The sequence below is a fragment of the Amphiura filiformis genome, chromosome 8 (assembly GCF_039555335.1).
Source record: "Amphiura filiformis chromosome 8, Afil_fr2py, whole genome shotgun sequence".
NCBI lineage: Eukaryota > Metazoa > Echinodermata > Ophiuroidea > Amphilepidida > Amphiuridae > Amphiura > Amphiura filiformis.
Window position 1 is genome coordinate 24689126 of NC_092635.1, and position 26111 is coordinate 24715236.

The 26111-nt window shown below is 38.2% G+C and overlaps 1 protein-coding gene across 5 annotated transcripts in view; it reads left to right on the forward strand.

Moving 5' to 3' along the window:
• LOC140158836 (uncharacterized) overlaps positions 1–20528 on the forward strand; it is a 116372-nt gene extending 95844 nt beyond the window's left edge. For 3 of the 5 annotated variants that reach the window (XM_072182076.1, XM_072182079.1, XM_072182080.1), the window contains 18 exons: positions 1307–1420; positions 1768–1881; positions 2535–2648; positions 3302–3415; positions 3748–3861; positions 4267–4383; positions 6092–6306; positions 6855–7005; positions 7789–7896; positions 9035–9133; positions 11678–11797; positions 12367–12485; positions 13914–13978; positions 14523–14698; positions 15433–15456; positions 16051–16236; positions 16762–16876; positions 19984–20528. In XM_072182076.1, coding sequence (XP_072038177.1) covers positions 1307–1420; positions 1768–1881; positions 2535–2648; positions 3302–3415; positions 3748–3861; positions 4267–4383; positions 6092–6306; positions 6855–7005; positions 7789–7896; positions 9035–9133; positions 11678–11797; positions 12367–12485; positions 13914–13978; positions 14523–14698; positions 15433–15456; positions 16051–16236; positions 16762–16876; positions 19984–20188 — 2270 coding nt within the window. In that variant the 3' untranslated portion in view covers positions 20189–20528. The remainder of the gene's footprint in view (positions 1–1306; positions 1421–1767; positions 1882–2534; positions 2649–3301; positions 3416–3747; positions 3862–4266; positions 4384–6091; positions 6307–6854; positions 7006–7788; positions 7897–9034; positions 9134–11677; positions 11798–12366; positions 12486–13913; positions 13979–14522; positions 14699–15432; positions 15457–16050; positions 16237–16761; positions 16877–19983) is intronic. The other 2 variants (XM_072182077.1, XM_072182078.1) reach the window with 2 other exon arrangements.
• The last annotated feature ends 5583 nt before the right edge of the window (positions 20529–26111 follow it).

Sequence of the window (26111 nt, forward strand, 5' to 3'; positions counted from 1 at the left end):
ACTTAAATGTATTTTCTATGGTAAAAGGAGCCATAATTAGATTACCAGTCATGAAATAGGATATCTCGTATTTTGTTTTTATTTGTATAATGAGAACGAATGTATGCACCTCTGCATGTGTAGAGAGAGCGGAGTGATGGATTCTTCAAGGGACAAAAGTCCCGTTTTTATATACGTAATGTTTGTCCATATAAATCCGTATCTGAAATAGTTTAAATCAGCGTCAATTAAAATTGTATAATTGTATAATTAATGTTTGGATCCAGACCTTAATTCCCCTACACAGTTATATAGGAAATGTAAGTTTAACGCGACGCTCACAATATGTCTCTACTTTCAATTTGATAGAGTTTTTGTCTTTAAATTACTGCTCGGTAGGATCTCTGAGTATTCAATCTATCAACACAAAGCGAAATTTGCTGATTTGATTTTCCCGAGAAATCTCTGGATTGTACTTTCTTCAATTGTGAAGCTCTCCTACTTGTTATTCCTGTTGTCATCAACTGCCATGATCTTGGTCTTTTTGTGTTCAATAATAGTCCTTTCTTCTCCTCCCTCTCTGAGCCTCTCCACATGCTTCCAGTGAAAGAACTGTATCGTCGGAAACTGATTTCTCGTTGGTATTTTAACGCATAAACCAAACATAACTAAACAATCGACGTGGTTGAGGAATATATCAGCTATCACATACTTTTTTAATTTTGACAATTGACCGCTCCGTTTTTGAAATAAAAGAATTATACGAAACTACCTCATTTTCAATCTGTTCCTCGGAGTAAAATCAATGACAATAGACGCCTCATGCGCTGATGATGCGCAGTGATTAGCACTCCGAACATGCTGAATACAGATCATCGAATCCGTGGAAAGATTTGAAAATGAGGGAGTTTCGTAAAATTCTACGGTGTGGTCAATTGCTAAAATTCAAATATGTGATGGCTGATTTATTCCTCAGCCACACCAGTTATTTAGTTATCTTTAGCAGTGGCGTTAAAATACCCATACAATTAAGTTTCCGACGATACAGTTCGTCATCTCCAATTACTCTTACAGGTTGTTCTTGCAGGGTAGTGTTGTTTGCATATTGTAAGTTTGTGAGAGGCTTCCCACGTATCTTTATGTCTGTTTGATGGGAATTCAATCCATTTTTGATGACATAGCTCGTTACAGTTTTGTAGAAGTAAAATTCTGTTAGGCACTATGTATCCAAATGTCAAAGAACTTAAATGGAAATATAAATGAGGTGACATATTACTTTGAGCTGGAAACAGATAAAAGGGCTTAATAGTATAGCTTTATTCAACAGAGGCGCCATGCAGTGGATTTCTATGCGCCAATGGTGTCTGTATACCGGGAGTATGGGAATGTGATGGAGATAATGATTGTGGCGACTACTCGGATGAACAATCTTGTCCCACTGGTAAGGCGCACATTAATATTAATATATATATATTAATAATAATATTGATATATTGACAACCCAAATTTGAATACCAGCGCATGTTTGAAATGTAATATCTTCTAGGTAAATTCATATTGTTGAATGTGATTAACACCCGTGTATATTGCCCTGGGTAGGGTGTTGACCGGATATGTGTTAATACCTAGTGCTGTGGCAGATGTTGATTTTGTAGAAGTAAAATTCTATTAGGCATACATATTACAATATGCATCCAAATGTCCAAGAGCTTCCATGGACATATAAATGAGGTGACACGGTAGCTGGAAACAGATAAAAGGGCTTAATAGTATTGCTTTATCCTACAGATGCGCCATGCAGTGGATTTCTTTGCGCCAATGGCGTCTGTATACCGGGAGTATGGGAATGTGATGGAGATAATGATTGTGGCGACTACTCGGATGAACAATCTTGTCCCACTGGTAAGGCGCACATTAATATTGGTATCATTTTGCAACAGAACCGCACATAACAACATTGTCGTTAATCAATGTTACCAGTAATGTATTTCCTACCGTCACGTTAGAAATTTCATAGACATAATATATTGACAACCCAAATTTGAATACCACCAGCCCCACTTTGAGATGTTTGAAGTGGATTATCTCCTAGGTAAATACTGATAACGAATATGATTAACACCTGTACAGGGTGTTGACGACCGAGCTATTACAATATGCATCCAAATGCCCAAGGAAATAAATGAGGTGACACGGTAATATCGAAACAGACTAAAGGGCTTAAGGGTAGACGATGTCTTGTTGGTCGAAGCAGCCAAAAAAAATTTCATTATCTAAATCAATATATATACTATTTAAAAATAATTTGCAAAAGTTCATCCTACAAATCATATACTTTGCAAACTTGCTTGATTTATTGTTGGTATGATTTATGTACGTTTTACAAAGGTGTTGTTGTTTCAGCCCTCTTTACAACATAACTCAAGAACCACAGGAACTACAAAAGTATATCTGTGATATACGAATTCTTCTACACACTCGCTATGAAAGGATCAATGCAATTGTTGCCAAAGTTTTAAAATTGCTAACTTTAATGATATGGCTTCATCCAACAGATGCGCCATGCAGTGGATTTCTTTGCGCCAATGGCCGCTGTATAGTGGGAGCATGGGAATGTGATGGAGATAATGATTGTGGCGACTACTCGGATGAACAATCTTGTCCCACTGGTATGGCACACATAATTAATATTGGTATCATTTTGCAACAGAACCGCGCATAACAACATTGTCGTTAATCAATGTTACCAGTAATGTATTTCCTACCGTCACGTTAGAAATTTAATAGACATAATATATTGACAACCCAAATTTGAATACCAGCCCTACTTTGAGATGTTTGAAGTGGATTATCTCCTAGGTAAATACTGATAACGAATATGATTAACACCTGTACAGGGTGTTGACGACCGGGCTATTACAATATGCATCCAAATGCCCAAGGAAATAAATGAGGTGACACGGTAATATCGAAACAGACTAAAGGGCTTAAGGGTAGACGATGTCTTGTTGGTCGAAGCAGCCAAAAAAAATTTCATTATCTAAATCAATATATATACTATTGAAAAATAATTTGCAAAAGTTCATCCTACAAATCATATACTTTGCAAACTTGCTTAATTTATTGTTGGTATGATTTATGTACGTTTTACAAAGGTGTTGTTGTTTCAGCCCTCTTTACAACATAACTCAAGAACCACAGGAACTACAAAAGTATATCTGTGATATACGAATTCTTCTACACACTCGCTATGAAAGGATCAATGCAATTGTTGCCAAAGTTTTAAAATTGCTAACTTTAATGATATGGCTTCATCCAACAGATGCGCCATGCAGTGGATTTCTTTGCGCCAATGGCGGCTGTATACTGGGAGCATGGGAATGTGATGGAGATAATGATTGTGGCGACTACTCGGATGAACAATCTTGTCCCACTGGTAAGGCACACATAATTAATACTAGGTATCATTTTGCAACAGAACCGCGCATAACATCATTGTCGTATAATGTACGTATTTCATATACCATCACGTTAGAAATTTGATAAACATAATATATTAACAACCCGAATTTGAATATTAGCCCTATTTTGAGATGTTTGAAGTGGAATATCTCCTAGGTAAATTCCTGTTGTTATGCCCTAGGTTAAAGTGTTGACCGGGCTATTACAATATGCATCCAAATGTCCAAGGAAATAAATGAGGTGACACCATGGACACGGTAGCTAGAAACAGATGAAAGGGCTTAATAATATGGTTTTATCCAACAGATGCGCCATGCAGTGGATTTCTTTGCGCCAATGGCGGCTGTATACTGGGAGCATGGGAATGTGATGGAGATAATGATTGTGGCGACTACTCGGATGAACAATCTTGTCCCACTGGTAAGGCACACATAATTAATATTGGTATCATTTTGCAACAGAACCGCGCATAACATCATTGTCGTTAATAGTCAATATTAACAGTAATGTATTTCCTACCGTTACATTAGTGATTTGATAGACTTATTTTGAATTCGAATATTAGCCTTGTTTGGACATGTTTGAAGCGTTGAAGTGAAATAACTCCTAGGTAAATTCCTATTGTTATAAAGATCACTTATTAGGTTGGGGTTAATTCATCCAGCCAGGATTATGCCCTTAAGGTATCTTGAAATCATTAATTGAAGATAGGCCGCGCCGCTATATTTAATATAGTTGTTCGTCCATTTACTGGGAATAAGAAGAATCGACACACCGACTTCCATAGACGTACCTATAAGGCAAAGCAAATTTCTTTGTTTGCAGATATTCCAGCCTGCAGTGGAAGTTATGAATTCTTATGTAACAACGGCCAGTGTATATATGATGGGTTACAATGTGACACTGAGAGAGACTGTCAAGATGGCTCGGATGAACTATTTTGTGAGTTGGATATTTCAGAAAAACAGGGTTTTTAAAAAATATATTTATTATAGTTGGCTGCTGCAGAGACACTAAATTAAAGGGAACTCCTTCATACAAAGCAATTAAAAAAATTAACTAAAAAGGGGGAAACAAGACAAATATCAAGGCAATGGAAGCAGAAGCAAACGCAAATTATTGTGGCGCTTTGCTTTAACTACCTTGAAGGCAGACACATTTGGAACAAGAGACAACATTTTCAGGTAAATCAGTCCCCAACTTGGGTCCTAGGTGGAAGAAACGTCTTTGACAAAGTGTGAGGCGGCTGAAAGGTGGGTTAACACGGGAATGGCCACATCTCGAGTTAGTACGTGAGTGAGGCGTGAACACATCAGAAGCAGGTGAAAGGCCCGCAAAAATTCCGAAAACAAGTCCAGTCTAGGAAAGGAGGCCGTCACGACCCATGTCCTAAGACTGCAACATGAACCGGCGGGCAAACCTCCAAACAGACTCCAAGCGGCCCTCCAGGGCCCTAGTGAATGCACAGGGCGCGGAGAGACAGGCGAAAACTCTAACGGACCAGGCCAACGATCCCATGACCGGGAACCAAGCATGGGCATCTTGCAGTCAGTTTCAAAATGAGAAGGTATAACCATTGAAGGCCTGTGGAATAACTGTCCAAACTCGCCCCAGTTAGTAAAGTTTGTACTTTATTGGAACTTAGGAAGGAAGGCAGGAAGGAAGGAAGGGGAGGGAGGCAGGAGAAAGGCAGGGGCGTAGCAAGAGCCTCAGGGGCTCATGGACAAGAAACAGTGCGGGGCCCTTATAGCAGGGCCGGATTTACCGTTGGGCCATTGGGGCCCCAAAATTGCCCGGTGCATGTTCCTTTTAGTCCGACAACACCATGTTTTGGATCAAAATATAGTAAAATTTACAAATTTGACGCACTTCGCGCATATCATACTAGCCCTTCACATAGCAATATTCACCTTCATTTTGGGCTAAAATTGTCTGAAATCAAAAATTTATTTCTTTGGGCAAAAATGTCCTAGTAAGATCGGACTGACAAAGTAAGCTTATCTCACTCTAATTTACAATGCTTCTGCCACCACTGTCGATCTTATAGTGTAGGCCTTTGTAAACCAAACTTGGCCTCTTGAGTGCACATGCCTTCCTCACGGTGAGTTTGGGGCCTCCAAATTTTGGCCTGGCCCAGGTAAATTCGGCCCTGCCTTTTAGCACCTCCTTAATTAGCGCTTATTTCACCTTTCTCTTTTGCTTGGGGCCCCTGAACCCTCGGGCCCATGGACTTCGTCCCTCCACCCTGTCCCCCCGCTTGCTGCGCCCCTGGAGAAAGGAAGGAAGAAAGGAAGGAATGGTCTCTAGTAGATATTTGACAATGTTTTATTTTAATCAGAACCTTTCGGCGATCATATTCTTAAGCATTTAAAATTCGTGATCTTTTCAGTTTTAATTGAAAAAATTCTGTGCAAATTTGTTTCGCTGGTCGTCTCCGACAATGACCTTACCGGGACCATGCACGGATCGCACGAAAATTTGTAATTGCTTTCGTTATCACACCAGGGTCAACGTGTCCCTCCATAATTGGTGACTACTGGAAACGTGACTTGTATATTAATTTGATTCTAATTTTCCTCAACTGTTTTTAAACTTTATTTGGGGTAGTCTTAACGTGATGTTATTTTATTTGAATTGCCGTTTATCTCAGGCCCAATTCCATCGTGTGGTGGCACATTAACAGCAACTTCTGGTAGGATAACTACTCCAAATTATCCGTATCAGTACCCGAATAATGCAAAGTGTACGTGGATAATCCGAGGCGCTGAAGGGACGCATATAGAGCTTCGATTCACCAGATTTTCTCTGGAAGAATCAGAATTTCGACCGGAAGTTGGATACGACGTCTGTTACGATTGGCTGGAGGTATGAAGATATTTAACCATTAAGTCTTTTTATTATTAAAGTGCAGAAAAGGCATTTCGGAGTAACAACCAGGTTTTAGCCAGGCATGAATAGGCCTATGGCGTGGATGCCGGTGCAGATGTGTTTGTCTAAAAACTATGATGTACGATTTACATCAAATTTTACCAAACTATTTAACCGGAAAATGCGCGCAACTTTAAGAACGCGACAAGTTGCAATTTTAATGCTAAATTAGGCCAAAATTAGAATGATGTGGTTCAAAAACAGGTTAAAAGTGAGATGAGCATCACAACTTTTTCCCCTGCCCCTCCCTCATCGGTACGTAACTAATCTGAGCCCGCATCTATCTCTGAGTAACCTCATCAGCCACCCCAAGAAGGAGAATGTTGTTGTTGTTGTTGTTGTTGTTGTTGTTGTTGTTGTTGTTGTTGTTGTTGTTGTTGTTGTTGTTGATGATGAATCAGTTTGCAGTTTCAGGCGATGGTGTTTTTGTTCATAGATTGATCAATACTTGATATTACTCAATGTTCGTTCGTTCGTTCTTTCAGATTCTCGAGTCGAAAGCAAGCGGTTCAGATGAAGGGTATTGCGGTGCTCAGGAAATTGACCCATATACTTCATCAGGGAACTATCTGTATTTACAGTTTAGGTCGGATGAGGGTATCGTGAGCACTGGCTTCCAGATTGAGTATGAAATTGGTAAGTATTGGAATCGTACTAGCAGTGGCAGCATACGATTTTCGCTAATAATCAAACGCCATAGGCGTAAATCCGGGGAGGATGGGGGATAAATCCCCCCCCCCCATATTTTGTCAGGGGCAATTTCTGACCAAATTAATCTCATATTTGGCCATTTTAGCCCCCAAATTGCAATTTTTCCGCGCTTCGCGCGAATTTATTCCATTTTTGTACCATATTTCAACAATTTAGCTTAAAAATGCCAAATTTATTCGCGCGTTTTGCGCACAATTGTACCATAAACTTATAATGACGCCAAAAGGTGCTAAATTCACTATACTTCAAGAATTTTTTCCAACCACATCCCCTCCCAATGTCAAAAAGAAATCTACGCCACTGTCAAACGCTGGTAGCGTTTGGCTGCGTTCGCACAATCGCTGACAGCGTTAAGTCGCTGCTAGTGTAGCGATACAACTGCCTTCAACAGTCTACAGCTTGCGATTTTATGCTACGGTATGCTAGTGATTTATCGGCAATTGCCTTTCCGATAAGCGACGGAAGGTAAGTCACAAAAAATCGCTACGCTCCTTGCGATTGCCTTCCGATGACGTCATATTATCCAACAAGGGATCAATTGGCATATACCATTGAGAAAGGCAACAGACTGGATTGCCGTAACTGTATGGAAAACGTGAGTTTTTTCTTGGAATTTTTACTATGAAATTTTTGAAATCAGGTAACATATCATCAAGTTAAACCATTCCATGATACCAATAACTTAAATTTCTACATGTACATGTATAGTTCTCTTAGCACCAGATCCCTGTCAGAGTATTGCTTGTATCAATGGTGATTGTATGTCTGGAATTTGTAATTGCCGACCTGGATATACAGGACTGCTCTGTGATGAGGGTAAGTTGATTGGGTGGAGGTATTGGTTATAACGCAATATATATAATTTTTCATATTTTTATGTGTATAAAATTTAGCTGATAAACAGATTATGAGTTTTTTGTCCAAGATTAATCTGGCATTCTTTTCATCTTCTCTAGTTAGATAAAATATATTTTAGAGCATAAATAACTGTGACAATGCAATGAAGGATGGAATGTCAGAGGAAGTTGTGTGAAGGGATATATTGCAATGCCAGTCAGATACCGGCAATTATAGTACCAACGTACACAGCACTGGTTGCTTTCGAAATAATTTAGATTCAAATGTTTACAAAACACGATCATACCACCGTTTCAACTCGTGGTTATGAAGAAACATACTTTACGGTATTTATTTGTAAAATTAAATGAAAGTGGTACGACGAAATATGGCGGTATTTTATATAATCAAGACATCGTTGAAAACATATTATTGTTCATACCCGTTTATTTTTATTGTTATTAAAATATGGCATTGATATATATACTGGTCATTCTGGTCGTTTTGGTATATTGATACTGTTCATTTTGGCATTGATTTGGTCATTTTGGCTTCGATACTGGTCCTTTTGGCATTGATACTGGGTTTTTTTTTACATTTATTTTGTCATTTCGGCATTGATACTCTTCATTTTGGCTTTGATACTGGTCATTTTGGCATTGATACTGGAACGTTTTGGCATTAATACTGGTCATATTGGCATTAATACTGGTCATTTAATTTGGCATTTATTTTGTCATTTCGGCATTGATACTGGTCATTTTGGCATTGACAATGGTCATTTTGGAATTGATACTGTTCATTTTGGCAATGATACTGGTAATTTTGTCATTGATACTGGTCATTTTGGCACTGATCCTGGTCATTTTAGCATTGATACTGGTAATGAGTCAAGTTATATTAAGTTTGGTTATGTATTTTTGGCAAATGCAAATTCTAATAAATGACACAAACAATATACTACTACCTGGACGGTAGATATTAGTAAGACTCATTATCACGATATCCAATGTGATACTCCGTACATGTAGGATTATTGCCATATAATTATTATGGGTTTTTTTTTTAAATATAAATCAATCATGTTCATTTCTTGTCATGCTTTTTTTTATTATAGTCGTGGACCCATGTCGAGGCATCACTTGTGCTAATGGAGCATGCGTCGGTGGATCTTGTGTTTGCCAGTCGGGATATACAGGACAGTACTGTCAGACAGGTACGTATATGTGCTGCAAATACACACCTTTAAATTTCTTTACTGGTTGTCTATCTTTTGTCAAATGAAGGTGCCAAGGTAAAAAGTTTAGGTTGGCAGCTTTTGTGCCATTAGAAGTTTTATTTGCCAAAAACTTAAGACCGTACCGAGCTCAGTTGTTTGAATATAAACATTTTGAAAGAGTACCAGTCGTTTTTACAGCGATTATTTGTAAAGGACGCCTGAGGGACAACGCATACTCTGACGTCTTATGGGCAGTTTGCCGTTGCGACAGACGCATCGGCTTATTTTCCGCCAGCGTATTTCGCAGCGGCTAAAACTTTTCCAGCGTTGCTGAAGAAGACGTCCAAAATCGAATAAATCACGGAACAAAGCTAATCATTTGAGCGGAAAGAGTGAAAGCGGACAACAGAAAACCGAACCGAAAACTGGACAGAGACTGTTTACGGAGATTTAGTTAGAGTATATCCACAGCGGCATTCGTCATCGGGCCAAATTGTTTTTAAAATGCGTCAAAAACAACTTTGTTTTAATGCCAATTATTGCATGTTCTGAGGAAGTCTGATTATCTTTATAAAATAGCCGAGTGGGCGGGTTTTCGCTGAAATATTTTTTTGTAAAAACTGAAGCATCCTATGTATAAAGGAATATATGAATATTAACTGCACAACGTGTATAACGATTCGTGATACCCAATTGTGGTACAGTTGGTGTTGGTTAGGAGGCGCGGGAGAATTTTATTTCAATTTTATATACATCAAAATATTTTTTGAATTTAGTGAAAATGAACGCTCAAAAAAATGATGAAAAATCTATGTAATTTTTACATAGAATCCCGATTAAGATTACTGTATCATTTTTATGGTAATCTAATCTTCCATTTTCTAGAAACATCTTGGGGGTTCTATGCGAAAATCTACGTCTATACCCCGGGGACTATAGGCCTACAAGAAAATGGCAGGCTCCCTATACATTGCATCGACCGATATACTATGCACGATGCAGTCAAAATCGATATATGTATTGTGCGCAGCACAGTACACGTATTGTTGTATTTCTATTCTATACCCGAGAAACGTTGGAGTTGCCTATAGACTATATGTGACCATCCACATCGAAACGCTCGTAGAGTCGGCCCCTGGTCAATTTTGTTTTCTTACGTATTTAGAAAATATATATCATAAGCTTTACATTGATATATCATTTGTCTTCAAACAATATCCAGAAGCGGGATTATGGCTTGTTAAACTTTGCTACTTCAGTAAAAAGGTACATTATTTTGGTGCTACAATATATCTCTTTTTTTTTTTTTTGGTATTAAATATCAAATGGTCATAATTGGCGGTCACTTCAAATCATCCCCAAGTCAACGAGGTTCAGGAATGTCCTCTCATTGTTAATTGTTGGTTAACTCACCACTTGAACAGGATTTAGCCAAAGCAAACAAAGACTAAAGCTATTTACTATAAGTATAAGCTTATTATCCTCTTCAACAATAGGATTAAAGATTGGTATTTGACTGTACTGAAATGAGACACTTATAGGACAATTATTAGGTACATTATGAATACAAGCTTTATGCAAATTTTGGACTGTAACTCGAAATACAATTTGCCGACTTTACGAGCGGTTTGAGATGGATGGTCACATATGTTTAAAATTCAATTTGGCTACCAACAACTCATGTGGTCCAATGGATTAACACGCTGGACTTGAGTATTCTGTATGTAGCTGCGGCGTGGGTTCGAGGCCCACCTCTGCCGAACTGAAATTCACTTTTTTTAAATTTCATATTTTGGGAAATGGGACTGGGCGAATTTATGTATGACGAAGGGAGGAGTGGAGTGTATCAACTTATTTGAATATATAACTTCATGTGAACAATGCATTACTCTTGAGTGGCACTGGTAACAATATTAATGCTGGTTTCATACTTTCTGCCGCTTGCCACTGATCGGCATGACGCTTCATCATGCCGCTTGTACTTTTCTGCAAGCGGAGCGACAGACCTCTGAGCGGCTTGACTATGAAAACCAATGTTGCCGCTCAGCACCGCTCCAAAATCGTATTTTGTTCTCATACGTCAGAACGGCACCGCTCCAAGTTAACTTGAATTCAACTCCCAGTGAGGCTGCCGCTTGGGCAAAGCGGTGAAGTGTCCGATAAATAGGCTTGACGCTGGATCTGTTAAATAACTGTTTATTATAACTCTTTTAGTCACAACGCCTCATGTTCTTGAACTTGAGTTGCGTCACCTTAGTAGTAGACGCTGGTCACCGCTGGCGTTTCTGGTGCGACTGCGCAGTAAAGCAAAATCATCTTTAAAGCGGCAGGAAAGTATGAAACCAGTATAATTCGTTATAAATTGAATACCCTGCCAAAAGTTGCAGTTAATTCGAAATATCAATATTTTGATAGGAAACACTTCATCCATATATCTGTGAACACACCATGTATCCTGATAAACGTATACCGTGACTTGTGGTGAATCTCCTACTGTAGCTTAACAATTATTAATAATGTTATATTTTCTGCCTTGAACAGACATCAATGAATGTTCCAGCAATCCATGCAAAAATAACGGTCAGTGTATGGACGAGGTCAATGCCTACACATGTAATTGTCCGCCTGCATTTGAAGGAACCAATTGTGACGAAAATAAAGGTAAAAAGTAAAATAATTTAAGTTCAGCAAAAGTAAACAAATCCTTATGGAAAGCTCACAGCAATGGCATAATGGGTGATTCTTTATGTATACAATGGTATACGGAATGAACAACAATAATAATTAAGGATACCGTCCTCTAGGGTCTGAAAAGAATTATTTGGCAAATCAGAAGGTGGGTGAGCAAGCAGTTTTTGGCAGGTCAAGAAGGGTGCAAGCGATTTTTGGATACATTGACGGGGCACCTTTTCAATAAAATATTCTACAAAGGTTTAGAAAAAGACTATAGAAACGTTCAAATATGCAAAAGTTTGGACATTTTACCCCCCCCCCGCCCGGGCTCATTAAGTATTGCACAGCGCCTGAGTTACGTACTGCCCCAGCTGTACAAATCTATGTGTTGAACACAATTTATCGCAATATTATCAATTAAAGTATAGGGCATGAAAGAGGAGATGACAAGATCGGTCCCACAATAATGTTGTTCTCGGTTTGGAAAGAAAAGGGCTAATCAACCGGGGTATCAATAAACTGTTCTCATTAATGTATTCTTTTCTTTATACTTACAGTAGTTACCACCACGGTAGTTGTTTCATCGAGTCTAACTCTGGAAGTAGACTTTGAGCTGGCTTTACAAGATGAAACATCTACAGAATATCAGAGTCTTGCTTCCGAAATCGTAGCATTGGTAAGTGTATTTTTTAAATATGCAACTTCATTGTCAAGTATTTTCTAGCAGTAGCAATTATTATTATTCACTATATTTTGGTGGTTGAGGATGATAGTTTCAATCAGCGATACAATTTGGCATTGATGCTGGTCATTTTGGCATTGGTACTGGTCATTTTGGTTTTGATACTGATCATATTACCATTGATACTGTTCATTTTGGCATTGCTGCTGGTCATTTTGGCATTGATACTGGCCATTTTGACATTGACGCTGGTCATTTTGGTATTGATGCTTAGAGAATAAAGGTATTGGTTTTAGCCACTGGAGTGTATCTATCGTCTCATATAACACGGGCGACATCATTATTTTAAGTAAAACAACGAGGCGAAGCAGAGTTGTTTTACGCCAAAAATAATGATGTCACCCGTTTTATATGAGACGATAGATGCACGACATGGGCTAAAAACAATACCTTTATTCTCATTCTTAAACACTTCAATCCAAATAGAAAAATCGATCAGTCCCGTTGTTGCTATGCGCCTTCCGATTGGTTCAAATAGCGAGCACGAGTATCGTGTTGATACACACGCGCTGACCCGTGTGATATCGTGTGATATCACACGGGTAAGGACCAATGAGATTGCAGGAACGTTCTCAAGTGTTTAAGAATGGTCATTTTGGTATTGATGCTGGTCATATTGCCATTGATACTGTTCATTTTGGCATTGCTGCTGGTCATTGTGGCATTGATACTGGCCATTTTGACATTGACGCTGGTCATTTTGCTATTGATATTGGTCATTTTGGCATTGATACTGGTCATTTTGGTTTTGATACTGTTCATTTTGGCATTGATGCTGATTATTTTGGTATTGATGCTGGTCATTTTGGTATTGACACTGGCCAAGTTGGCATTGATACTGGTCATTTTAGGTTTGATGCTGGTCATTTTGTAATTGATGCTGGTCATGATTGGCATTGATAGTGGTCATTTTTGCATTGACACTGGTCGTTTTGGCATTGCTGCTGGTCATTTTGGCCTTGATAGTGGTCATTTGGCATTGATACTGGCCATTTTGTCATTGATTTGGGTAATTTTGGCATTGATTTTGGTTACTTTGGCATTGATACTGGTCATTTTGGCATTGATACTGGCCATTTTGACATTGATTTTGGTAACTTTGGCATTGAGTTTTGTTACTTGGTCAATTTGGCATTGATAAAGTCACATTGGCATTTATATTATGATTTTGGCATTGATTCTGGCGATTTTGTAATTGAAATTAGATATCTTCTAATTAAGTAAACGGTAACTATAGTTAAATGACACTAAGGTTTAAGAGAAGTTTAGAATAATAGTAAACACAAAAATTGTATTTGAAAATGTCTCAAGTGGTAGATGAATACAAGATGACTTCACTTTTCTATTTCATTGGCTTTCTAGATATATGAGCTACTATTGATGCATTTGGGGGATGGCGTCGATAAAGTTGAAGTTACTGGCTTCAGGTATTTAAAAAAGGGTTCATAAGTTTAAGTTCCCCAAAGACTTTTTTAAATAACTCGAAGAGTTAGCTATAAAATAATTCAATTTTGTTTGACACCGTAGGCATAGGTCCCGGGCGATGGACAATGAATCCACCCAATATTTTGATAAGGGGGATGACCCACACAATCATACCCTCCCTAATGTTGCCTCCTGTGTTTCTGACCAAATTAACCCCAAATTATAGTAATTTTAGCCTAAAAGTGCCAATTTCTGTGATCTTTGCATCTTTTCTTGCGTAATGAGCTATTGTGACCAAACATAATGTGTGAATTTGTAATTCGGACCAGGTATACCAGTATAATGTTTTTTCTTTTAATATAATTCGAGTTATTTAAAAACCTGTGAACCCTTTCTACAATGAACATTGTCATATTTTGTTACAAAATCAAATGACTGTGACCATTGAGTCAATGGGCGATGCATAATAATGGTAATATTTTATAATTTTATGTTAACTAAAAATAATAACTATAATTTCACTGATATTGGCTTTAATCATTTTAGAAGCGGCAGCGTCATAGTCGACTTTGACACATATGTGACAGTTGAGGATGCCACGGACCAATCAATGGTAGAGCAAGAGGTCCAGATGAATGTACAGGCCGGTGTCATGGATGCTATTGCGAGTGGAAATCTCGGGAGATTTGTAGTCCAGCCAGGTTCATTTAGTGTATCTTCAGGTATGCTGCCATTTGTCATCTGATTTTATGTTCTAATATTCATTGTATATTTGTGGTACCATTCTTGTATAAAGAGTTGAGGATTCAGCGCAGGGAGACATATTTTTGTTTACAGTTTTTCTAACATTTCGCCAAAAAATATCAATCTGGAATTGCTGTTATCTGTTCAGTATAGGCTTTTTTGATAGCTCTGGAAGGCCTCAATGATTCTTTTAAGGATGTAGATTTACTGTGTGCAACTTCTACTTCTACCTCCATATCCATATCAGCTTATGGACTAATATTATTTCAACATTTTGAATAAATAAGAAAATTAAAATTTGACAGAAATCGTACTAAGCAACAGGTCGGTCAGTGATTGGTGCTGGAAACATATAAAACGCAGAGTGGGATTCCATTGCAAACGATTTGATTCACTAAGAATTGTATTGTTCTGTTGAACTATTGGACTGGTTTGTAATGTTGCTCCGTTTTCTTCTAACAAAGCGATACCGTAATCACTCGATAACAAGCATAATTATGTGCTTACTAACCATCGCTTGTGAAAACATGCAAACGTGAAGAGCTCTTCATGTTTGAATGTTTTCAAAAGCGCTCGTTAGTTACCCAATACGTACAACGTATTGGTGTAGTATTGGCTCAACGCTCGTGCCGTTTTCACAACTAGCTTGTCATAAAATACATGTGTTTGAACTTTGATTAAAATAATATAACCTTTTGTTTTATCATTCCAGTTTCGAGTTCTCGAGTTGGGACAGGTAAGAATTACTGCGTTTTAAGAATCACGTTTCTTATTTTGATTAATATTAATTCCTTAAGGGGGTACTACACCCCTGCCAAATTCTGTGCCTATTTTTGCATTTTTCTCAAAAATTATAGCGCATTTGTGAAAAGTAAGATATGTATATTATAGGGGCAAGGACTACAACTACTGCACTGGAAATTTTATTTCAACACAGACAACAGTTGTGGAGTTACAGTCAAAAATGAGGAAAACCAATATTTGATCAATAAATCAATAACTACTTGCCGTGAGTTGCTGAATTTTCAGTGCAGCAGTTGTAGTCCTTGCCCCTATAAATATACATATCTTACTTGTAACCAATGCGCCTAAATGTTGAGAAAAATGCAAAAATAGGCACAAAATTGGCCAGGGGTGTAGTACCCCCTTAAAATTGCAAATGAATATTGTGTTTGTTTAATAAAAACTCTTAGGCTTATCAATAATTAACATGTCATAATTTAAAAATCAAAATAACCATAAACATTACCAGTATTTACCAAAATTACAACAAACATTAACATTTTTAAATACTAATTTTTAAACAAAACATTTATTGTTTTGCTAAAAGTTTGTGCAGATCTGGGAACCTTAGAGAATGGTTTCATCAATAAACCAGAGTCAGTGGAGACATTGAATCCAGGAGTGAAAGTCGAGTTTTCATGTCGCGCTGGATATGTTTTAGATGGTGAACATACAACGTACTGCACAACAGACTTGTCCTGGTCTAACCCGTTACCAAGCTGCAAAGAAAAAGGTATGAAAATTGCAGGTGTTTTTTGAATGAAACCAAAAAAGGGAAACGGGTTAGTGTGGTTGGTTGTTTTCTCACTTTGCATCAGAGGTCCCGGGTTTTAGTCATGATGTTCCCAATACGCTTTTATGTGCAGCAGCCAGTCTGCACTCACTGATGAAGGTTTTCTCCAGATGATGAAAATTAATTTGGGATAATGAATTCTAGTATGTTATCCTCTGAGCTGTATTTGAACCACATAACTGGTCTTCTGAGTGCAGGAAGTTCTTAAGTGCATGGCACTTAAGATCGACCTTCTTTCACTCAGTTGACGAAATAACCCCATATGATGAAACAACGGTCAAACTTTAACATGTTTCATATTTGCCATGGAACCGGCCTTTTGCGCGTGTACCATTCTTGTATAAAGAGTTGAGGATCCAACCAGGTACACATATTTTTGTTTAAATAATACTAATAGTGGTATCATTATCATTGCTATGATTCATATAATGGTTACTTTTATTTATTATACATTTCTTGGTACAGAAGAGGAAAAGACCATTACCGATCACATAAAGGATCAGAAATTTATAATCGCTGCCGTAGCTGGAGTGGTTGTCATCATTGTTATTATCATAATAGCAGTTGTATGCAGGAAAAGGTAAGACGAGGTTTGTAAGTAAACGATACCTTAAAAAAGCAGAAAAGTTCATTTTAAGACGTGAGCAGTACTCACAAAACCAACAACCTCAAAATGTGATTAGCTAAGCTTAAAAATGACAAACTTGATTCTGCACCACATTATTTTTGTACATACGGGACAGATTGATTATAAATCTCTTTTGCACAAAACCAGAATTTTGCTCATTCTTTTACGTTTCCCAAGCAAACACACGGGTTATAAAAAGGATATAAAACGTTTTAATAACGTTTAGAATGTTTTAATTTGATGCAAAACATAATATTAAGTGTTCAAAAATATTTTGTTAAAAGGTTTGCCAAAAATATTTTATTGTAACGTTTTAACATTTTAAAAACGTTGTTTTAGTGTTTTTTCATCTGAAACGTTTTAAGAATGTTTTCATTACCTTTATATAACCCAACATTTAAACGCTATTAAAACGTTTTGACCAAAACCAAGAAGCGCTTATAACACGTCTATAATGTTATAAAAATATTTTTGTGTTTGCTGGGTCACGGATCATAGGCGATAGGCATCTTCAGAACGACAATGGTTGATCCTCAATTCCGGTTTGCCGGATCCCGACTACAGACGATTCAGGAGAGGATTTGTAACGATGGGTCCTCTTTTAACTTAGATGGGATTCCTTGATGTGTCTTGCGTTTGTATCACACACATTACCGAAAGATTCTTGCACTGTCTATGTGATTTTGTGTAGGTTGGCTTTATCTTACACACCCTATCTGTTTCTTTCTGGTGTTCGTTATCATAGTTATAGCCTCGAATTTGCATCCAGTTTCACCTACACAAGAGAGGTTACAGATTGCGCACGAACCAAGCCGTTTCTGTTAAAATCCATACAACCCCTATGGAAGACATGTCCTTAATCTTCCACACTGGGGTGTATATTACAAGGCCAGGGAGTGTATATTAAAAATGGAGTTACCCATTCAGGTATAACCCCATATAATTTAACACTCCCCGTCTGGAAGATTAATGTAACGTCTTCATAGGGAAGTATGGATTTCAACTGGAATTGCTCAATATTTCGTAGTTGCAATCAGTTGTCCTTTAGATGAACAAGCACTTGCGGAACGTATTATTAGCAACATTATTAGGCTCCATAGTGTAGAGTGACTTTGTCGTGTTTGTAGAAGACCCGGTTGACTTTGTGAAGAGCCTCCGGGAGATGCCTATCGTCCATGATAGGCGAATGCCGGGGCGAACCAGGGGGGGCACTCAATTTTTTTTGGTAGGGGTGTGCCACCGCCAGTTTCGAACTTGAGGTCTAAGGAACTGATCGGCCTGCCAAAAAGGAGGGTCTAGGGAACTGATCGGCCGGTCAAAAAGGGGGGTCTTGGGAACTGATTGACCGGCCAAAAGGGGGGTCTTGGGAACTGATCGGCCGCCAAAATCTGAAAAATCTCCGAAACTAAACCCGCAGGCCAAACCAGGGTTCAATTTTGTTGCGTTTTTGCCACAGATTTTTGAAGGAATCGATCAGGAAAATTAATGCAAAATAGGTCTGGTTTGGCCTATTACGATGGAAACCTCAACAAAGCAAAACAGCATTCAAATCAAAATTACTAGACCCTGTAGACCTACAATCTATGCTATTAGTCTACTGATAATTATAGCAGCAGCTAGCAAAAGCCCACCATAAAAACAAACCCACAAGAATTATTTTTTTCAGTGCCGAAAAGAAAAACATTTAGACTACATTGAACTGCCATGCTTATACATGAGATGATTGAGTGAAGTGTGCAGAATTTGACAGCCATTCCACTCCCGATTTCACTAGACCAGTAGATCGTAAATTACCTTTTAATTCATTGTTTATGGAGAGCTGCAAGGATGTGTACATTTATTTATTTAAGGTACTTTTCCTCATATTTGGCAATTTTATTCCCAAAAGAGATCTCAAAATCATTTATTTCTAGCTGTTCACCAGCTGGAATCGTCGCGATCGGCAGGCACTCGGCAGTGCTGCAATGTTTATAAACAGTCAACCAGTGTTGCCACTACTAAAAGATCCCAAAATCCCGCCCAAAGTTCACCTTATTCCTTACAATGTGTTTCAATGGGGAAGAAATTAATGGAAAATTCCCTTTGAAGTTTTTGGGCTCGCAAAAGTGCTTTTGGGTCTGCTTTTGGGCTTGAAATAGTAGGACAGAAAACAGGCATCAAGATGCCGATGAGAGCGGAAATCGATGATCTGAGGGTCTATGGAACGGCTAGAAAAAATTTGGGACTTCAGAGCGGGCAAACAATGAATTCAGGGGGTCTAAGGAACGGCCAGCGGCTCTGAAAAAGGGGGTCGTCGCCGCGGTACATACCCGTATAGCTGGGAAATGTGAGTGCCCCCCCCCCCGGGGGGCGAAACGATCAAATCGTGAGTAAATATTCAGGTTTTGTGCAAAAGAAATGTATTCAGTTTACTTATAAACCTGATGAGATCACAATTGATTAAGGGTTTGGTATTATATTAATGTCAATGTCCCGTAAATCGGAAGTCGTAACTATATCATCTCTTTGGAGAATGTCTAGACTACTCCTACCATCCCTGCTGTTACTTCACGGCAGTTTGAGTGACGGTTATATAATTGCTAGGGAGTTTGGTACCATCGGAATGTTGATTGACAGTTTTGGGTAGTTTGGTACCCTAAATTTTTCCAAGATGGCGCCCATCGACTGCCAATTATTCGGACCCTTTTCAGCAAAAATACAGTTTATTTAGCCAGTCTCGTCATGGGGTCATCGAAGAGAATATTTTCCTAGCATATTGAGCTAACTCCTCAGCTATTTGGTTTTTCACGATATGATAGTAATTCGACCAAATGTTCGCCGTTTTTCGCCATTTAATTTTTTTGGAAACGATGACGTAAACATTGCATCATCTCTTCCACAGGTAATACACTCCTACACAGCTATGCCATCACATGCATGAAGGCGCATAGGCTGAATGACTGACTTCATTTACGCAAACGAGTGGCTTATCCTATAGTATATTAGTACTCGAGAATCCTTGTTACTAAGTGCTCATTTTAATTTAGTCTGTGTTTTTCTTTGTTTTTCTTATAATTCAGAAGGAAATCCAACGCCGCCCCTACTGTACCTAGTGTAGACTACAACTCTAGGCATGATGAAGCGAAAATTCATGATAACACCTATCAACCGAAGAGTGATTACGGCAATCCAAATTACAATGGCACTCTTGACTCCAGACCACCGCAACCTGATCCACGTCCTCCTCCTTATGACACAGGAATATACGAGGCACCAAACTGGTAGTGTCAAGAACGACAATAAACCCCTTGAAACTCAAGACAGACCACCGTGACCCATTGCCTGACCAAAGACATAATGTAGATCATGTAGATAACCGATCTTTTTTATTAGCAGTGCCCAGTAACTTCAGTAAGCCAATTCTGGATATTCTTATTCTAGATCTAGAAAACTCAAGACCACCATATCCCGACTCACTACCTGACAAACGACATAACGCCTGGTCTTTTATTAGAAGCGTCCAGTATGGCAGCTAATGGCATACCAGCATATACTTCCAGCCCAATTCCAGGTAGATATTCAGGCCATCTACACTCAATCCCACCATTTCCAGACGACACACGACTTGACTAACGACAAAAGTAATGCAAAGATTAGGTATTTCATTAGAAGTGCAGAGTCAGTTTGGCATGTAGTTCGAGATATTCTCACTCTCTACACTCAAGCCTACCGCTTCCTGACAACCCACGACTTAACTAACGACAAATGTAATACAAAGATTTTTTATAAGAAATGCAGAGTCCAGTATTGCATATACTTCGAGATAATCTGGTTCTCTACACTCAAGCTCACTATTTCCAGATGACACACGACTTGACTAACGACAAAAGTCATGTACGGATTAGGTCTTTCATGAGAAGTGCAGAGTCCAGTATGGTATCCTGGCTCTCTACACTCAAGCCCACCGTTTCTTGACTAACGAGAAATGTAAGGACTGGTCTTTTGTTAGGCCTAAAAAATATTATGTCGCATTGCTTTCTCCGGGACAAATGCGCACCGCAAAACGAATGCGCGCGTGCAGCTCTGAGATAACACTATTTTTGGCCGTAGAAGTGTCCAGTATGACATATATTCTGTCCCTCTAAACTCAAGCCCACGACCCGGGTCCACGACATGATAAATTAAATGTGCAGAGCACCAAACTGGATTATCTAGTCGATCACAATTTGGTTGCAAAACTTAAGCATTCTGGCTAACACCATATGGTAACCATATCTGTGTAAAACGACGGCTTTTTATCATATAGTTTAGGCTGGTCTTATGCCCATTTTTGGGTCTCCCCGTCAGTCCAAAACACCGTCAGTCCGAATCACCGTCAGTCCGAATTTTTAGGATTAGTGTTAGGGTCCTTACCCTAGGTTCGGACTTGCGGTGTTTCGAACCACCGAAATACCCCCTCCCATTTTGTATCAGTTGCCCAAATCGCATTCGCGTAGGAAAACGCTACAGAAACGCTTAAATATGCAAATTTTCCTGCTCGCTACACTCGCAACATGTATATAGACCAATTTAAGATTAATTTGGCATGTGCAAGGCGGGGACAAAGAATTTTGGCGGGCCGAGGGGGGGGGCAAGCGATTTTGGCGGGCCGAGAGGGGGGGGGCGATTTTGGCGAGCCATTTGGAAATTTTTACCCCGGGGTTCGTAATTATTGCACAGCCCTTTAGTGAGAATATTTTGTACAGGGAGTTTTTAAACCCGTCTTCTGGAAATATTTAAAGGCAGGCTTTTCAAAAACACCAATAACGGTGTATCAACCGTATACATGTATTGACACGGCATTATAGTAGCAGTAGTAATAACAGTAGCAAGAGTAACAATAGCAGCAGTAGTAAGAATATCAGCAGTAACAACAGCAGCAGTAGTAATACACCTATTTACAAAGACCTTTCGCAGTGCCCGATTTGGTGCAGTTTGCGGCGTAAATATGAAATCGGGTTCCAATTGGCTATTTTTTATAATTGAATCACGGTCATCATCACATCATGGACGAAGAATATAGAGCATGTAGTTTGTAGTGCGATGGACTTGAGACTCCGTTCACCATGTTCACGACGTGAGGACAGTGACAAAAGTAAGTCCTTACATAAATACGCTTCACGTAGCCTATATCGCCAGCTATCGTTGGTGGCAGCAGCATTTTTCTTTAATTATATATTCATATATTCATTATGTATCAAGATGGCGGGTGGTTCCGGTTCTTTGTTTCTAATTCTGTGATGGCAGCAGCATTTTTCTTCAGTCACGTGATAATGGCACCGGCGAATAATGCACGGGGGAAGCCGACGGTGTCCACACTGGTATATGAGTTGTAACCACAGAATTAAAACCAGAGAACCAGGACTCGACCGCCATCTTGATACAGGCATGGAGCAAAAATTGGGGGTATTCGGTTTCCCTCGGAATGCGCTCGAGGCATTCGTTGTCATGCAAGCGCGACATGGATGATGGGCGCATTCGTTCGTCTCCGCGCACCGTCGGCAAGGACCCGAATACCCCCAATTTTCTCCCCATAGCTGACGGCTCGATTGTACGTGGCGGTATAGGGAGTCCCGGTTCTCCTTCTCTAATTTTGTGGTTGTAACAGCCTGATCACATCAGCACATCATTTGCCGATCAATCTGCGTAGCATCACGCGACGCAGGCGTGAGTTCGTTTTACGCGATAGTTCGGCAGCAGTGCGAAAGGTCTTTGCAAAAGCCTGTAGTAGTAGCCTAGTGAAGGTTTTTTTTTACTCAGTCAAATAATCAAGATGCAAAGTAAAAAAATATTTAACAATAACGAATACGCAGCAAACACAAAACTGTTTTAAAAACGTTATAAACCTGCTATAAATGCGTTTTTGGTTTTTCTCAAAACTTTTTATCACTTGCTGGGAGTGATGACATTGTGCAAAATAATGCACGCGTACTGAGATGCTGATGGGTCTAATGCACGAGAGCCGGGGTAGAGTGCATTAGACGCATCAACATCTCAGTTCAAGTGCATTATTTTGTACAATTTCTACAGCTACAGGCGATACGCATTTATTAACCTATTTCATACACGAGAAAAAAATCCATAAATATATACCATATTGTCACTAAAAATGTTGGAAAATAGGAGCAAATATAAATGAATCAACCCGCGTGTAGTACTTGGAGTGCACTCGCCCGTTCATTAACGCGGCTGTGTACTCTAGACATGGTTTCTTTCGCAAAATTGAGGTTTTTTTGATAAGTTTGTACTTTGTTATGTTTTTTATAAATACAAGGAATGAAAATCCAGATTTTGTAAACTCCAACTGCAATATTTTAAGGATTTTATTTCACTATTCCACTCGTATTTGAAATTGAAAAGGAAAGAAAATCTTTGTTGTACCAGCAGGGTACACGCGCGCAACCGCGCCTCGCGTTGCGTATCGCGCAATTTGTTAACGCACAAATACGCTACGCATACGCAACGCTTATCTACATGCGCGGCGCATCTTATGGAAGCACTGCGGAAGCACTGATTTCACAAAAACCTAGCGGTCAAATGGCTCCGTTTTAGCTGATAAAATGTGGGTTTTTTCAAGTTCTTTCCCCCGATTTAAATATCAAGTTATGAATGGATTTCGCTCAAACTTCTCAAGGGGTTGTGGATTTACCCGCTGTTCACGTTATATAAGGTAGAAAAACGAAAACTGCCGCATTCTCCTGTAAGATTCGATGAAAGTGCATAATGTGACCACTTTAAACTTCAACGGCCATTATTTCAATGTTCATTTCTCGGTAAAATGACGATTTAGGTACACGATAACTCAATAAATACAGCATCTATAGGTAAGCAAATATGATCATCGTAAAAAGCATGATCGACTCAAGAAACGGTTTCTCATTTTTTTTTATTTTGGTCTATTTATGATTTTAGGCATCATTTTGTGCAAATAGGCGTTTTGTAATTTTAAAAGTTGATTTTGATGCATTATATGGTCAATATCTCAAAAAATAAGGCCAATATCAAAAAATAAAAAACCGTTTTTGGAATGGAGCCTCAAGATTGAGCTAAAAACAAAATAAAATATTTTGGAAAGAGTGTTTTTTTGTTATGATGTACCTAACAAATATTGCCAAAAACTCACTTTTTGTGATTTTCTTCATAATTGTTGTTTTTACCCCAAATCTGTATTTATATTAAGATTTATTGATGTCTTGCCTTCATAAAATGTATACTTTTATATATCTTGCGCGAATAATTACAAAGTTATTGCACTTTTACTACATGCATATCTGAGAGTACACAGCCACCTTAAACACAATCAATACACGGTTCGCATTTTCTCTGTTCTGATTGGCTCTGAATAGCATTTAAATGCCAGGTTATATAAAGGTCATGAAAACATGTTTAGCACGTTTTATATGAAAAGCATTTAAAAATATTGTCAAAATTTAATGTATATTGCAAAATATTTTTGGGAAATGATTTTGACAAATATTTTTTCAACACTAAATAACACCATGTTAGAATGTTTTACAGTAAGTTCTCTACAGTGTTTTCTGAATGATATCAAAACGTTTAATGCCCTATAACCCGACATTTAAACGTTTTGTGTTTGCTGGGTATATATAATATCATGAATATAGGACTCTAAATATACTATAAAAAGCTCAATAACATAATATCCTTTGTTTTAAACAAACATTCAAGAATATTATATCAGCTATGTATAAAAGAAGCAAATAATTAACTAAGCAATTACATGATTAAGTAGAAAATATCTCTAAAAATGTAATATTGTAAGCAAAATAAGGAAATTAAGGATACTATTTTTAGAAGCTGACAATGATAGAGGGACCTTTTAACGTTTGCCTCACACTGTACAATGAGTTTGCCATTTAACTTGCCATTAATTAATGTTTGATAATACGTATCAGATTTATGAGTGATACATTTGGTGTACCTCGTAATACTTACGTAGAAGACAAGGTTGCTATACGTGCGACAGGCTTAATTTCTTAAATAAATACGCGTGTGACACGCAAAGTAAAATTGTAAGAGCTGTATATACCTCTATATGGAACCCACAAGAAATAGAGGTGTTTTTTCACTGAGAGAACTTTGCGGTTCTTAAGTGTTATTTAACCCTTTACAGAACCAGTTTTGGCCTTTGTAGAATAGATTTTGTTACAGAACCATTGTGGGTTCCATATTAAGGGCCTATTTTAGAACCTTTTTTTTTTCGAGAATGTAATTATTGCAAAATCTCTGTTAAACTTCCAATCGCGATTCTTTACTAAAACTGTACCAACCTCTATTACTCAGAAACACCAGCAAACAAAAACACTACATAGAACAATTAGCATTTTGTGGAATTGAGCATTGTCGACTGTATAATCGCAGAGGTATTAATGGTGGTCTTAAGCCTAGAATTATGGACATTTTCCCAAATTGTTAGTCTAAAGTATTTACAAGTATACGTACATATTTAAAATGGAAATGAAAAAGTGCTCAGTTTTGCAGAAAATAAAAAAACACATTTTTGGCCCAAATTTCATATACTTTAGACCAGCAATTTAGAAGCTACGAGGCCCAAAAGTTTTCACAATTCCAGGGTTAAGACCACCTTAACCTTCGAGCCACTTCACCAAAGTGCGAAGGATATATCGAGAGAGAATGTATGATAGATATATTTTATTTTTGGAATTTTATTTTTTTAGATAGTGTGTTTTGGTAATGTGACTTTTTAAAAACTTTTCTATTAAAAATATAATGATTTTTGGATGTGACGGTCACATATTGGAAGTTCATTGCTGCATTTCTCATAATTGTATTGATATTTCTAAATAACCCTTGACAACTTGTTCCATACTTTCAAAGGTATATGTACAAAAAAGAAGAAAAATTGACATGTTCTGTGTTTTTAGGGATATATCACAAATATGAATTAAAACACGATTGTTTTGGCGGGAAGAAGTGTTCATATATATTTTTATAAAGTAAGTTGTTTGTTGGTAATAAAATGCATAAATATCAATGGTAATAATCTGTTGTCTTACATTATTCAATAACTCCGGCGGCGGATGACATGATCGAGTCGGCAACTTGTGAAACTGCCCGGCCGTATGGCATTTTCCCCTTTATTCGGTTAGTTTTGTGGGGTTCATTATCGAACCCCAACGGTTTTAGC